The sequence below is a fragment of the Plectropomus leopardus genome, chromosome 12 (genome assembly GCF_026936395.1).
Source record: "Plectropomus leopardus strain MGB_pleo_1.0 chromosome 12, ASM2693639v1, whole genome shotgun sequence".
Lineage (NCBI taxonomy): Eukaryota > Metazoa > Chordata > Actinopteri > Perciformes > Serranidae > Plectropomus > Plectropomus leopardus.
In genome coordinates this window covers 5014161-5029070 of record NC_142187.1, presented here as the reverse complement: position 1 = coordinate 5029070, position 14910 = coordinate 5014161, and the positions used below count along the sequence as shown (strand labels likewise).

The 14910-nt window shown below is 39.1% G+C and overlaps 1 protein-coding gene across 6 annotated transcripts in view; it reads left to right on the top strand.

Moving 5' to 3' along the window:
* map4l (microtubule associated protein 4 like) overlaps positions 1 to 14910 on the top strand; it is a 126740-nt gene that overhangs the window by 94535 nt on the left and 17295 nt on the right. For 5 of the 6 annotated variants that reach the window (XM_088085058.1, XM_088085056.1, XM_088085057.1 and 2 more), the window contains 5 exons: positions 4069 to 4457; positions 6412 to 6609; positions 8432 to 8537; positions 10952 to 11011; positions 12787 to 13031. In XM_088085058.1, coding sequence (XP_087941184.1) covers positions 4069 to 4457; positions 6412 to 6609; positions 8432 to 8537; positions 10952 to 11011; positions 12787 to 13031 — 998 coding nt within the window. The remainder of the gene's footprint in view (positions 1 to 4068; positions 4458 to 6411; positions 6610 to 8431; positions 8538 to 10951; positions 11012 to 12786; positions 13032 to 14910) is intronic. The other variant, XM_088085059.1, reaches the window with a different exon arrangement.

Here is a 14910-nt window from a genome sequence, read left to right as displayed (position 1 = left end):
CCGTTTGTCTTAGTCTATCTTTGGCTGACAATATCTACGGCTCTGCTGCTTCGATTTTGATCCTTTTTTTAAAAAAACTGTCAATCTTGAGTCAGACATTGTTAAAGGACAGCAGTGCTAAATCAGTTCATTCATTCATTCATTCATTCATTGTCCATAATCGCTTGTCCTCATAAGGGTCGCGGGGGGGGCGATCCCAGCTGTCATCGGGCAGAAGGCGGGGTACATGCTGGACAGGTTGCCAGACTATCGCAGGGCCGACACATATAGACAAACAACCATACACACTCACAGTTACACCTCAGGGCAATTTATTTGTTAATTTATTTGTTCCAACCCGGGATTGAACCGGGGACCCTCTTGCTGTGACAAAGTAGAATTTGCTGCACCACCTGGAGCAGATTAAAGACAGAACGCTTTTGTAAAAAAAGACAAAGAGCCACAGCTGTAATGAGCTTCATACACACCAGACCTCCTTTTAGCTCCTTCCAGGAAATGAAATGGGTAATATTGATGCGTGTTTTCTCTGTCAGACACCAACATCAGATGGGACCGAAACACTGCAAGGGATCTTGGAAATCAAGGACATTAAAATTCATGAAACAAGTAGGTGTCAGCGCGAGGCTTTGTAAAGCAGCTGCAGCAAGTGATGAGTTTGCATTAACATCAGTGTGACATTGCAATACAGCAAGAGACTTCATTTTGGTTTAATAAAGCACGACAAAACAATAGCTGAGGAGGGAAACCAGGAGTGCAGGAGGATAACACAACTCCAAATGAGAGCGACTCTGTACACCGAACATAACGAGGCGTTTTTCCTCTTCCCTACCCCACCACACACGAGCCCTGCTTGTGAGAATTGTCCGTGCTCGTGTCCTGTTTGTGATACGTCTCCAGGCTGAGCTAGTTTGCAGATATACTTAAGAGTAACAGGAAAAGTGTATCTTGTTTAATCACTTTTCTTGTGCTGCGTTCAGACACCTTTCATAAGTATTCGACCTTTGAACCTGAAGAAAATTGGATTGAAGTATGTCGAAAACATGGGGAAGAAAGGCAATGAGCAACTTGTCAAGTAATCTCCTGCAAACTGCAAGAAATTAGTTGATTTAGAAAATGATATGAAAAAGCTAGGGACAATAGCCTGAAAACCATATTTTAGATTGTCGCAATTACATATTTAAGCTACAGACTTATAATGATTCTGTTGGACATTTCCTTGTTTGTTTGTTTTTTTTTTAATTTTTTTAAAATATTTTTTTTAATTTGAAATGTTACGTAATTGTCTCATACTTTATAATGATTCCTTGCAAATATTTAGGTTATTTCTTTTTTATCGAATCATTATTACTCTAAGATTTTTTTCAGGTCATTTCCATGTTTGTTTTTCTTTTTAACTTTACTTTTTTGTGCTATTGGTCATTTTCTTGTACTTTTTACAGATTTCTTGCAAATATTTACGTCATTTCATCTTTTTACTTACTTTCCTTTTTTTTGGTTACTTTTCAGGTAATTATCTCATACTTTCTTATTGATTTTTTGCAAATATTTAGGTCATTTCTCCTCCTTTCTTTACAGAATTAGTAATACTCTGCAAATCTTCTTGGTCATTTTCTTGTACTTTGTATTAGAATTGTCATTACTCATTACGATTTTTTTTCTGGTCACGTCCTTGTTTGTTTTTATTTTTTTACTTTCCTTTTTATAACTTTGTCGTAATTGTACCTTTTACTGACTTGGGCCATCTCCTCTTTAGAGATCTATTATTACTCTCTGAGAACTTTTTCTCTGGGCATTTTCCTGTTTATTTTTGTCTTTTTTAAAGAAATTGAACCAACTTGCTGAAGTTTCAAAGGGTTAATGGCAGCCATAGAGGGACTCGCTCCATGTTGCGGACTTGATTGCTGGAAAAAACACAGCGGCAGCAAATTGCCTTGTTTTCAGAGGAGACTGTGCGGCTGTCACACAGCAAACGTCAGTACAGAGGGAAATGAGGGGACATGAGGGCACAGCAAAGGCCTGTCCACTGTCACTGTTATGTAAGAGATGTCTTGGGTGGTAACAAAGAGCTCTTGTCTCTTCCTGTCCCCCGACCCCTCAGCTCCGCTGGCTGTCCGTCCTTAACCCCATCAACGCCCGGAGCTCCTTCTGTCTCCCTCGGCTCACGTTCCCCTGTCATACCTCCCTCGTGCCGTCACCTTGTTCTCTCCTTGTTTCTCATACTGTGCTCACCCTATGAATCAGCTGGAAGCAACACTGGTGAAGCAGCACAGTTTGACCTAGTGTTTGCTCTGCGGAGGACGGAGAGACGTCCTGCCTGGTGTTTTCATAATCCTGCCGCACAGAGGAAGAACACTGACAGCTAAGGACGTGTTCTTTTCAAATTCTGATTGAACAACAAAATACAAAACAAAACAACAAAATTATTTTTGCCTTAGCTCTGATAGCTGCAATTATGTTATCGGGTTGTCCATCTGTCTGTCTGTCCCATTCTCGTGAACCTGATATATCATGCACGCCTCGAGATCATTTCTTCAAATTTGGCATAAACATCCATTTGAATTCAAGGTTGACCTGATTCAGTTTTGGTGGTTATTGGTCAAAGGTCAAGGTTACTGTGACCTCATCTGTCTCATTCTTGTGAACACTGCCTCATATCTCTCATCTTTCTTAATGTATCTTTGTTTTTCGATAGAGATTTTTTTTTCTTTTCCTACTTTCTTTTCCCTATTTTAATTATTGTCAAAATGTATTATTATTATTATTATTATTATTTGTCTTCTTCATTTTCTTTGCCTGCTTGTTTTTAATCTGAGGAGAGCACTGTGCTGTTAAGTTATAAAATCAGTAAAATCAATGAAAGAAAAAAAAAGAATATCTCAATGAATACCACTATGGGCAGGACATAAACTCTGTACAAAATAGTCTGTGATGTGGATTTCGTAGAGAGGGTGTGATCATTATGGACACTTGCATGATGTAGGGCAATGAAATAACTGAGCTTGACCTGTTTACCAACCAGAGCCAGAATCATCTGCCGGTGCGACCTACTTAAAATCACCCAACAAATCTATAAATAACGAAAAGTGCAAATGCAATCAACGGTGTTCATTTAATGTGATAGATTTTCTCTGTGGAAACAGTCTGAAACAGTGGAGAGACATTATGTCCTCAGAGGTGTCAGACAGTGTCTTGAAAGTCAGGTGCTTAAATGTGTAGTTTGTGCTTCAATACTTCAATGTGTTCTATTGTACACTGTAAAATCTGACAAGCTGATCTCACTTCAAATTATCTTGGAAACTGATTGCCTGGAAAAGGCAAAGTAGATATAACTTTTAATCTGAATTTGTGTTACCTTTATATAGAAGTGTTAATGTTACTTGAAATGTAGCTGTATTTACTTAATTTTTAATTTCAATTTTTAATTGTTACAACTTAAAAATGACCAGTTTAATTAACTTATTCTTCTTTGTGTTAGCAATTTAAGTAAACCAAGTTAGTCTGACTCAATATGATCATGACAAAGAGGATTTTGCCAGTGATGAAGCCAGTGAAGCAAAACACAGATAAATAGCACAGTATACTTGGTTTTCTGAAGTTGTAAAACTAACAAAGATTGACGTAATTAAACTTGTCATTTAAGTTGCAACAACTTTAAATGAACATAACTAAATTTAAGTGAACTTAATTAGATATGACGTAAAAATGAATTAAGATTAATAGTCACATTTGCTTGCGTTTTTCAAGGCAACTGGTTTCCTATATGTTTTTGAGTAAAATCAACTTGTCAGATTTTACAGAGTATGTCATTTCACAAAAGCAAAGTAACTAAAGTAAGCCCGTGTCATTAATAGGAATGGTAACAATGTGCTTATACTACATGATCTATCATATGTAATAACCAAAGGAAATTGTGCATCCATCCCCTCCAGTGCCTTTCAAAGAACATGTACTGCAGAATTGTTAATTATTGTTCATTTTATGCAGTTAAAAGTGTAAATGTATGGGGTTTTTTGCAAATGTTTGGTAAAATCACTTTTTATGCTGAAAATTACATTCTTTCTCTCACAGTGAAATCCGATAACAAGGACAAGCAGGAGAAGACAGACATCATGTCCAGCAAGACTGACAAGTTTGACACCTTTGACAAGAAGGAAAAAGAGGAGCAGCAGAAGAAGGACAGCAGCCCAGATAAGAACCAGAAGTCTGAGAAGATCCTCAAAGACGAGGAAAAGACGGAGAAGATGAACGCCGAGAAGAACAACAAAGCCATTGAGAAGGCAGAGAAAGCAGACAAGCCGGAGAAGACCAACAAAGACGAGAAGAAGGAGGAGGACGAGAAGAAGGAGGCGGACAAGAAGCTGGCGGAGAAGAAGGAAGAGAAGGGAGGGAAAGGGACAGCCAAGTCTCCAACAGGCAACGGCAGCAAGAACCTGCCGAGCCCTGACAGCAAGAGCAAGGTGGGTCACACGCACACACGCACACGCGCGCAAACACACACACACACACACACACACACACACACACACACACGCACACACACACACACACACACACACACGCACACACACACACACACACTGCTGTCCACACACATTTCCTACAAAGAGATTCACACAATCCAAGTTGAAAAAGTGTCCAGTGGTTTCAGAAACAGCCCCGTCACCCAAAGGTCACAGTTTTGAACTCTGCCACAGCCGGTGTGTCCAACAACAGCCTGTTAAAGTGTCCTTGAGCGGGACTCACAAACCCACACACACACACACACACGGATACTCTGTCTGATAGCAGAAATTACAGACATCTTCCACTTCAAGTAGTTCACCACTGCTGCTGCTACTACCGGTCTCCTGTGTGTTTGTGTGTGTGTGCGTGTGCGTGTCTTTCAGCCAGTATGTACCTGCATTCTGAATGAAATTTTGCAGGGAAAATGTTCGATTTCAATGAAATTGCTGCAAATTTGCTCACAGAGACTAATGATATGTGTGCAAATGTTTTGTTTGAAGTTCAATTTTAATCAATGTTAACCTGCAAATTCATGCTAATGACATTTAAAGAAATACAAAGGCAGAGGTTCCAAATGGAGGATGATATCATAGATTATTAGCTGTGTTGCACCTTCCACTTTTTTGGGGGGCTGCAACTAACCATTATTTTGATTATGGAATAATTTTAGGGTTCTGTACTCGATCGGTCTTGAAAATAAAGCATGTAGGTTTCATTCGCTTCATTCTAACAGATTTGGGCAAAAACACAGGACAAATAGCATTTTGTATTGATTCAGTGTGGGGCAATGTATTTAATTTTTCAATAAGGGACCATCCTGCACTATGCCAGATCAGATGTGTTTTCAATTAGTTACAGTTTTCTACCTCCGACAAAGAGTACTGCACAGCCATTTAAACTTAGCGTCATCCTTAAAAGAGAGTGAGTGAGTTTTTCCTCACTGCGCTGAAGTGAGTGAATCAACAAACAGTCAAATGTTCAGCAGTGGAGAGTTACTGTCTTTACAGACTACTTTATTTAAATTTTCAGTTTTAATCTTTTAATGGAATTCTTTATATGGATACGAGGAGACAACCAGGAAGTGAAAGCTATGGTCAGAATCATCACTCTTATGACCTTCACACAAACAGGGCTCACTTCTATGAAGAATTAATTAAAGAAAATAACCAATTTTCCCACTTTTTGGGGACTGCCTGAAACTCCCTTGAAAACTCTTGGGGGTCCCCGGGACCAGAAGCCACTTGGCTAGTGAAGCTATCTGTTGGACTTGCTTTGAGGGCCCAACATTGTTAAGGATCTGGGTAACTTCATGCTGACTGAACGTTTTTGGCTTCATGCGCCACTGACCGACTTTCACAGGAAAGAATGTATCCAGTTGTCTTTTTACCAACTTGTATCTGACATCTAAGCAATTAGCTTGCCTACCCAGTAGTACGGCAGGTAGCCCTGTGGCCTGTCCCTATGTCACCAAGCTTCCAGCACCACCTACTGAAGGTGCATAGATAAACTTTGAACTTCCTGTGTCTTTACTATGTCAAAAAATGCAAAATATTTTATATCCATCATTTGGATTCTCTGTGTTTGTGCATGAATGTGAATACCTGAGACCTGATTTCCATACCATATGCTACTTTTGGACTGCTGCTCATTTTATATAATTATAATTTTATAATTTACAACTCATGAGCTCTCCAAAGTGGCTTTAAATTGCTTGCTTTATTTTAAATTCTATTTTATGATTCTCACGCGGTTGCTGGCTTTGCTACCATATCATGCTGTCATTGCAACCAGTGATTTCATCTCTGCTTTTTCTTTCTCAAACTCTACCTGTCCTCCTTTTTCTTTCTTCCCCTCCCCCCTTACTCCTTTGTACTGCACTGTGGCTTCTTTTAATTCCATTATCACCAGCCTGACGTGGGTTCAGCTAAACCAAACTCAGCCAAATCCCGCCCATCCACCCTCTCCACCAATGGCGAGGCCAACTCGGCCAAACGCCCCTCCCCCACCGCAGCCTCAGCCAATAAAAAAAGCCCTGTACCCAAGGCAACCACACCCACCGCGGCCAAGCAGCCGCCAACAGCAACAGGCTCCACCAAGGCTGCCAAGGTGAGTATAATACACATGGGTGGATGTATGTGTTCATGTATCTGTTCAGATGAATGTGTGAGGTCTCTGTCTTATTTAGTGAAGACAGGACTTTTCTCAGTCTTCATGTTTGTGGACTTTGGAAACATCACGATTCAAAGACACAATTTTTGAAAATGCTCTGAAGTGTTGTTGTTTACTGAGATGATAAGATTCCAAAAGCCATGTACAAGAAGTTGAATGAATCTTAACCACCTGTTATATTGCTCACAATTTAATAAAATGTTATCTAGGGATGTTCTGATCGGATGGATCGGTATCGAGCCCAAACAATGTTTTTTTAATTGATTAGGATTGGTTATTTTGAGCATGTGCCCCGTCCAATCCTTTTTTTACGTACGTAGCCACACAGGTGAGCACAATTTGCAGTGAATGTTTAGATTATATGATAATGCTGCCTCTCCGATAAGTACAAACCGATTTATTTTTTATGGTTCAACTTAAGCTGCTACAGCACTTAAAGAAGTGGAACACAAGAAAAGCCATTTGTTCCCACTGATTGAGACTTAATACCCATAAGATACACATATTTTTACTTGGGCTGCAGCTATGGATTATTTTAGTAAAAGAGTATTCTATAAATTATTCTGGCGATTAATTAAGTAATTGGATAAGAAATCTGCATACTCAGCAATTTTTTTTATTACATTATTTTGCTTTATTAAAAAGCAATATAATTTGAAAACAGAAATTAAGATAGGTCTCTTTAATGAACAATTATAATAATAGAATAATTGGTTTCCAGTTTTAAAAAAAATAAAATTTTTACTGCTGAAATTGCAATTATATCTGTCTGCAGTGTGCACTGAAACATTTAACAAATCAAATGATACATCTGCAGCTGGAGAAGAAAAAAACATTCCTGACATACGAAGTTGAAGGGGTGCCTACTCCTGCTGATTCTCCTCACTGCAAACACATTAACATGAATATACCTGCTGTATTTGATTTCTAGGAACCAATAAAATGTATCAGACAACCTGAGAATGATATTAAAAGATCCACTTTCAGAACCACTTTAACAGTGTGCCCGCATTTATCTCACACAGTGTTGCTTTTATTGTCCCACACTGGCTGCCTCTCCTTTCTGTTTCTCTTGCATTTCAGTTTCTTCCAGCAACATTTTCTGCTTTCTTCATCAACGGAAGGTTTAGTGTTTTTTTTCACCTGCAATTCTGTTATCAGGCCCACAGGTGAGCCGCGTGTTCAGGAAGCTTGTTAACTATTATCTGATCAAAACCAACGCGCAGCAAAAGACATTGCAACAACCAGCTGCACTCATGAGTTTGTACAAAACAAGGACATAAGTAAAGGAAAAGGTTGTGCAACGGCGAGGTAAAGCAGTGAAAGTACTCTAAGTATAGCATCCCCAATTTATGGGACATATCTTGCAAAGTTACTACTTAAGTTTTTCACCATGTTTTCTAAAAGAAATCAAACCAATCTTTCTCCGGTTTCAGAGATGATAAATGCTTGTGCAAGGCATCTGAACACAGCGCAGGAAAACTGATTTTGATCCAGGTCTTAAAGGGTAACATTTACACAAAATCTGACTGCAATCATCCTCCTCTTCCTTTCTGTGTGTCATAAATCTGTCTTTAGCTCCTTTCCTCTCTTTGCTTTCGCTCTGCTTATGCAATGGTTACAGTTGGCCTCTCACAACACCGGAAAACAGGATAACATCAGCGTCACGCACACAGAGGCGAGAATCCACACAGACATACTGATAAACTCTGAGACTGTCGTCCCCACAGCTCGTCTGTTTGTGTGTTGTGATTTCCAGACTGCAGAAAATGAGAAGCGCCCACCTGTGCCAAAGGCCACGCCCACACCCCGCGCGACTGCCAATAAGAACGGCTCCTCTGCAACTGCTGCAAATAAAACTGCTGGTATGTGCACGCGCACACACACACACACACACACACACACACACACACACTTCCACAGCTTCCACAGTGTCATTATTTTTGTTCTATCTGCTTGCCCTCTGCACCTGGTTGTGTGATGTGAACACTATTGTCACCACTAACGCCATCTATGGGGAGGCATTGGGTTTTATGGCCCTCCTGCCTCCCAAAAAAATATATAAAAAATAAAGATGGGGGGACGCTTTGGTAAGATCTGGCCGTTTTGCAGTGGCCATCAGAGCCTGTTATGTCCTATATTGTTCTATTAACAGTAATTTAGGCATAAAATATTTTTCCACAGAAAAAAATAGGTGCTATATATCCACAAACTTCACATGAAGGCCTATTCAGTAATTTAAAAAATGACTTAGAATTAATCAGTAGCCACCCTCTCTGCTGATGAAGGATGCAAAGGTATCTTAGATCACAGCTGAAAAGTTTTGGTGTGATCCAAACATATAACCTCAGTGTTGAAAAGTCAAAAAAACCCAAAATTTATTGAAAAGATATGGATGAAATCATCTTTGTCTAAAGAAAATTTTGGTTTCAACCCATAATTGTCGGTGATTTCTCTTCAGAAAGTATTTATTTAATTATTTATTTTTATTTTTTTAAGGTATAACACACCATGAGACTGAAACTAATGTACTAATAGCATGAAGATGTAATCAAACTTTCCCAACATTTTTTTTCACCCCAATACTGAACCCAAGTCTTCACCAGTGGTATTCACAGACAGTATCTTCACTCTGCAGCAGCTAGTTGATAGTGTTGAAAGTGCAACATGACCTCCACAACAGGACCTGAACTCTCCACAGTAGCTGGGAAATGACTCACAATGTAAACTGGCACCGCTCCAGGCAACAGGCTAACTGAATTGCTACCATATGTTACACTTTATTGGATTCAAGAGCCGGCTTTTAAAGACACCAGACTGGTATTTTTATCTGCACATCACAAACAGTATCTCACCTCTCCCAGAGAGGAAACTATGACTCAGTCGGAGCTATGATAGTCAAACAGGCTTTCTGCTTTTTGTGCACTTCGGCTCAGCACCCTCAGAGAATATGATTCATTCAGCCAGTTTACAGCGACGGGTGTGATGTACTGCAAGGTGCATATTTCATTTTAGTTGCATGAGTGAACTCCATTACTTATGTGTCTGTTGCCCCCATGGCAGCAGTTTAGTCAGATTCCATCATGTGTCAACCACACCAGCATTACATACAGCGAGACTCTATCAACATGATGGACGTGCTGTCACGCCTTTGGAAACTGTGAAATATCTCACTTTTGCTCAGACTGCATGCATCTTTAAGTAACCAGGGCCCAAAAATCTCCTGCTCAGCTGATCAATCATGAAAACTTGATAACCAATAAGTGAGCAGCCCGCTGCAGCTCTCTGATGGACAGGAAATCTTGACTATGGCAAAACTTTGGATTGTCAGCAGATCACCTTCTTCTTTTCCCTTGATGTGATTTTAGCAGTTTCAAAAACCGATGACAAGTTCCAGCTGTTTTAAGCTTTCCTGTACAGTCATGATGTGTTATCACCTTACAAACTTGTTGTGGGAAATTAACCAATTCTCACTCCCAACTCCTCAAACTGACCATAGACTGTAAATAAAGATGGATGATACATCTCCAGTTACTCCTACTGTATAAAAATTAAGTTAAAGTGATAGTTCACCCAAAAATTCAAATTCAGTCTTTATCTAGTCACCCTCATGCTTATGTAAAGTTAGGTGAAGTTTTATAGTTCACAAATCACTGCTGGAGGTTCACAGCGAAAAGGTGTTTCACTCATCTCCCTAACAATTGAAGCAAATGGTGACCAGGACTCAAATGTTAAAACAATACAAAACATAACTACAAAATGCCTCCATACTGCTCGTCCAAAGTAATCCAAGTGCCCTGATGTGCCAAGTTGTTTTGAAAAAAGTCACAGGGACCATTTTGTAGTCTTGCTCCTAGTTTGGGAGCCGTGTTGCGCAAGACCAGTGAGAGCTTGTGGTATCTGCACACCAGTGTTTGTTAGATCTTTACTTCGAACAAATGAAAAAGAAGAACAAAATAAAATACGAGAGAAGAAAATCAACAACCAGTATGCCCAACTGAATGTAAACACTGGCATGCAGCTGGCATGCTGGTCATATCTGCACTAATGTTTTGCCATAGTGAGATCAGTAGTGTTGTGGTAGATGTAGAATAGTAGGTTACAGAAGCGGAAGTGGCTATACTTTTCTGTACTTTTTGGCTGATATGTAAGTATCCTGATTTATAGATGAACAAAGTGCAGTGTGGCATGGGTGTTGACATATTTGGTGAAGCCTACTGTCGTTATGTGTGACTTCAGAGTTTTTAAGGTTCTATGTTTCCATGTTTCCTTGTTACAGCGAACAAGAACGACAAGGCTGAAAACAAGACTGGAGAGGCCAAGAAACCTAAGACTCCAGGTAACCAAAGACGGATAATCAAGAAAAAAAGAGTAACAGTCAATGGCAGTACTTGTTTCAGTATATTCTTTTGGAATTCTAAATGTCAGTAGAATAAAAGAAAAGCTATGAGTAGAAATGATAACATGGTTTTACAGTCAAAGCAGCTTCAAGCACTTCTACAGTCGGGCAGTCAGAACCTGTAACTGTTCTGCTCACAATACTAACCAATTGACCAGCCATGATGTTAGAAATATGAAAAAGAGAGAAAATCAGAGTTATTTTGTGCAATTCGACTGTTTGTGAGAGTTAGAAAAGGTTTGGGAGATTCAGACATTATGGTCTGAAGTCTGAAGTTCAGTTTTTTATTACGACAGTCTCAAAACCATGTTGGGCCATCCGATCATCGATCTGCTCGCACTGCCAGACATGCCCGAAACCCGTGCAACTGTCTGACAGCAGGGAATGTTAATTACCCATGCAATTAATCATTGTGACCCCTCCCCCCACCTTCAAACTGCACATCAAATGATAATCGATGTGGTAGAAATTTGGCCTGATTCCAAATTTGAGGTTAACTGGGGCTTAATCTGTACAGTGTCTACTCGGACAATGTGAAACTTTTACTGCCCCACGATACAAAATAACCATATAATCATGATCACTGATGCCTATATTATATGAAAGCACACTATGTTGATCTACTGTTAAATAACATGGTTGAATGTACAACCCCAATTTCAAAAAAACGGTGTAAAAAAACACAGAGCGCAATGATTTGCAAATCTTTTTTGACCTATATTCAGCTGAATACAGTACAAAGACAAGATATTTAAATGTTCGAACTTATAAACTTTATTGTTTGTAAGTATACACTCGTTCTGAATTTAATGCATGTGACATGATCCAAAATAGTTGGAACAGGGGCAACAAAAGACTCATAAAGCACCTGTTTAGACCATTTCACAGGTAAACAAGTAAAAGGTGTTGATATCATGACAAGGTATGAAAGAGGCATCCTCCAAAGGCTCAGTCGTTTACAAGCAAGGACGGTGCAAGAGGCACTACTTTTTGAAAAAAAAAACTGCACGGGCAAGAAGTCCAGCCCTAAAAAAAGAATCTGTATCAGCGTTTTATTTTAATGATCCCTGATAAAATGAATTACTGAAAAACCAACACCAGGGAAGGCAGTCTGTAATACACGCAAAGAAATTGTCAGCTTGGGAGGAACTTTTATTTTGTAAAACTTTAGGGAGGTATTTGTTATTGGGTTTTTTTTTGTTTATTTTTGACTGAACTTATCAACAAAAAAAAAGTTGGTGGGAACTTGCTGTATACAATGTTGAAAGGTTCACTTGCCAAAGGCATTTAAACAGAGTTTTGTGTTGGAGTTTGTTATATTCCAAATTCTAAACTGTGACAGACATTTTTTCATTGTTATTGTAAATGCATATCGAAAATATCAGTTATCGGTCTCATTAAGTACTCATCATCGGTAAGGGTATCGGCCCTGAAAAACCAATATTGGTCGACCCCTAGTTACCAGCTCAAACTTTAAATGCTTTGATGGTATGGAGGTGTGTTAGTGGCCATAGCATATCTTTATATGTATGTCTTTATACTGAACTCAACTGAATATGGGTCAAAAAGGATTTGCAGATCATTGCACTCCATTTCATTGATGTTAACCCTTAGCTTACACGTGGAGCAGAAGTTGTTTTGACTGGCATTTACTTTTCAGCTTTAAAAAAATGAACAATAATTGAATTTTTTTACCGTTTTTTCTTACTCTATAGCCCGTCCTCGCCCGGCCACAACCACCACCACTCCTGCTGCCTCGACTAATGGTGAAACCGGTCACCGCCGCCGCGTTATCACTAAACCCCCCGTGCCCAAGCAGACCCCAATGGAGAAGAAGCCGGCGGTGCCCCGCACTCCTCGAACCCCCCGGCCGATCAACGCTCCCACACCTGACCTGAAGAACATCCGCTCCAAGATCGGATCCATTGACAACATCAAGTACCAGCCCGGCGGAGGAAAGGTAGGGCAACACAGACAGTTTGAGAATGTCTATGAATAATTCAGAGCAGTGCTGTGCCTGTCAAGATCCCTCAAATGCTGCAGAGGGATTTTCTTGTATCAGCAACTGATTTGGTTGGTTTGTAATTCTAATAGCTGCGATGTGCTGTATATCATAATAACATGTTTTAGTCAGAGGGCTTCCTCCACACAGGGAGCAGAACTCCTGTCAGAGGAAATACTAAAAGTTAATTCTCTGTTAATTCTTGAATCTAAAGACATTAGCCAGCTAATTTGATATATATGTATATCTATATCTATATCTATATCTATATATATATATATATGTATATATATATATATATATATATATATATATATATATATATATATATATATATATGTTTTGGGTTTTTTGTTTTTTAAATGCTACTGCACTGCCAAGTTAATAAAATCACAATTTTCACAATCATAACATTATCTAACAAAATGACCATTGCAGCTGTACTGCATTATAGGCTATAAACACATATAAAGGAGTAATCAGTGGGAGGGAAACAGCTGCCACACCAACAAGAAACGCATCTTAAGAAGATTTACAACAAAATTGTGAAATAAAACACAATGGGCTTCATGTAGGGAAGCCCCAAGCAGCTATACATTCATATTCTTTTTTCCTCCGTTTTCCCAAGATAACAGGATAATTTTCTTGAGATAACAAAACTGTGTTTAATAGTAGGTTATTCATCAAAATAATGTATTTGAAACATCATACAGTGTAGCAACATCAGAGGAGCAGGGGAATACCGATCGATGCATTGCATGGGGGGGACGACAAAGGTGGCTATTTGTGTCCAGTTTTGACAGATTGAGAGATAGTTACAGACTGAATGGCATTGTGAGGTCCCGAGCCATCAAGTTAGCTCAACACACCCTTTGTAATGTTAACATTCGTGTTGTAGCATTCACTCAGTTATGTGTTTAAAAAATATTTTAGAATAAGAAGCAGAAAAGAACAAAACAAACGGCTCATCTACATTAGTGTTCAGGGCGTCCATCAGTCAACATGGCAGCACATGACACATGTGTGGCCTGTCACATTTAATTTGTTATCTCGAGATCTCAGATAAATTCTGTCGTTACCCCAGGAAAACACATTTTAGTTAATGTATGAGGACTTGCTGTTTTTCTTATTTATTATTTTAATTATTTTGATTTAGTAAATCTATTTAAACCTTTTTGCATGTGTACTTCTACTTCTACTACTTCAGTACACTTCTCTGACATCTCATTTTCTTTGTTAAACTACATTTAACAGTAGACCTACATAAGTTACACTGCTGCAGAAGTTCTAACACCCTTTTTTGGCATTGTCTCTCCAGTCTCGGCCATGTGCCAGAGGTTTTCCACAAACCCTGCCCTTATATAGTTTTTAGGGGACGTTACCTGTGCTAACAGGTGACTTGTGATCGGTGGGATTCAGCATTGATCACCGCAGCATGGTTAAGAAATTTTGGTGCACCTGGAGTTGAAGTTTTTCTCTTACCAGCAAATTAAAAGAAAATATGAGAGACATTTAAGAGAATGTTACTGCATGATGCCCAACGTTCCAAGCATGTCCTTATTATGTATGCATTTACTATGTTACATGACAAAAAAAATGTGTTAAAAGGACAGTCATGTTCTTTTTTGTCTTTAGGGAGCACTATATGATATTAAGAGCATTAATGTACATTAATTCTACATTTGGTACATTTTCGTGATCCATGGTCCAAGGTCACTGTAACCTTGCATTCATTGGATCCTTACACAATGACTCAAGAACACCTCAACGGAATTTCTTTAAATTTGACACAGACGTATATTAGGACTTAACAATGAGATGATACGATTTTTAGGGT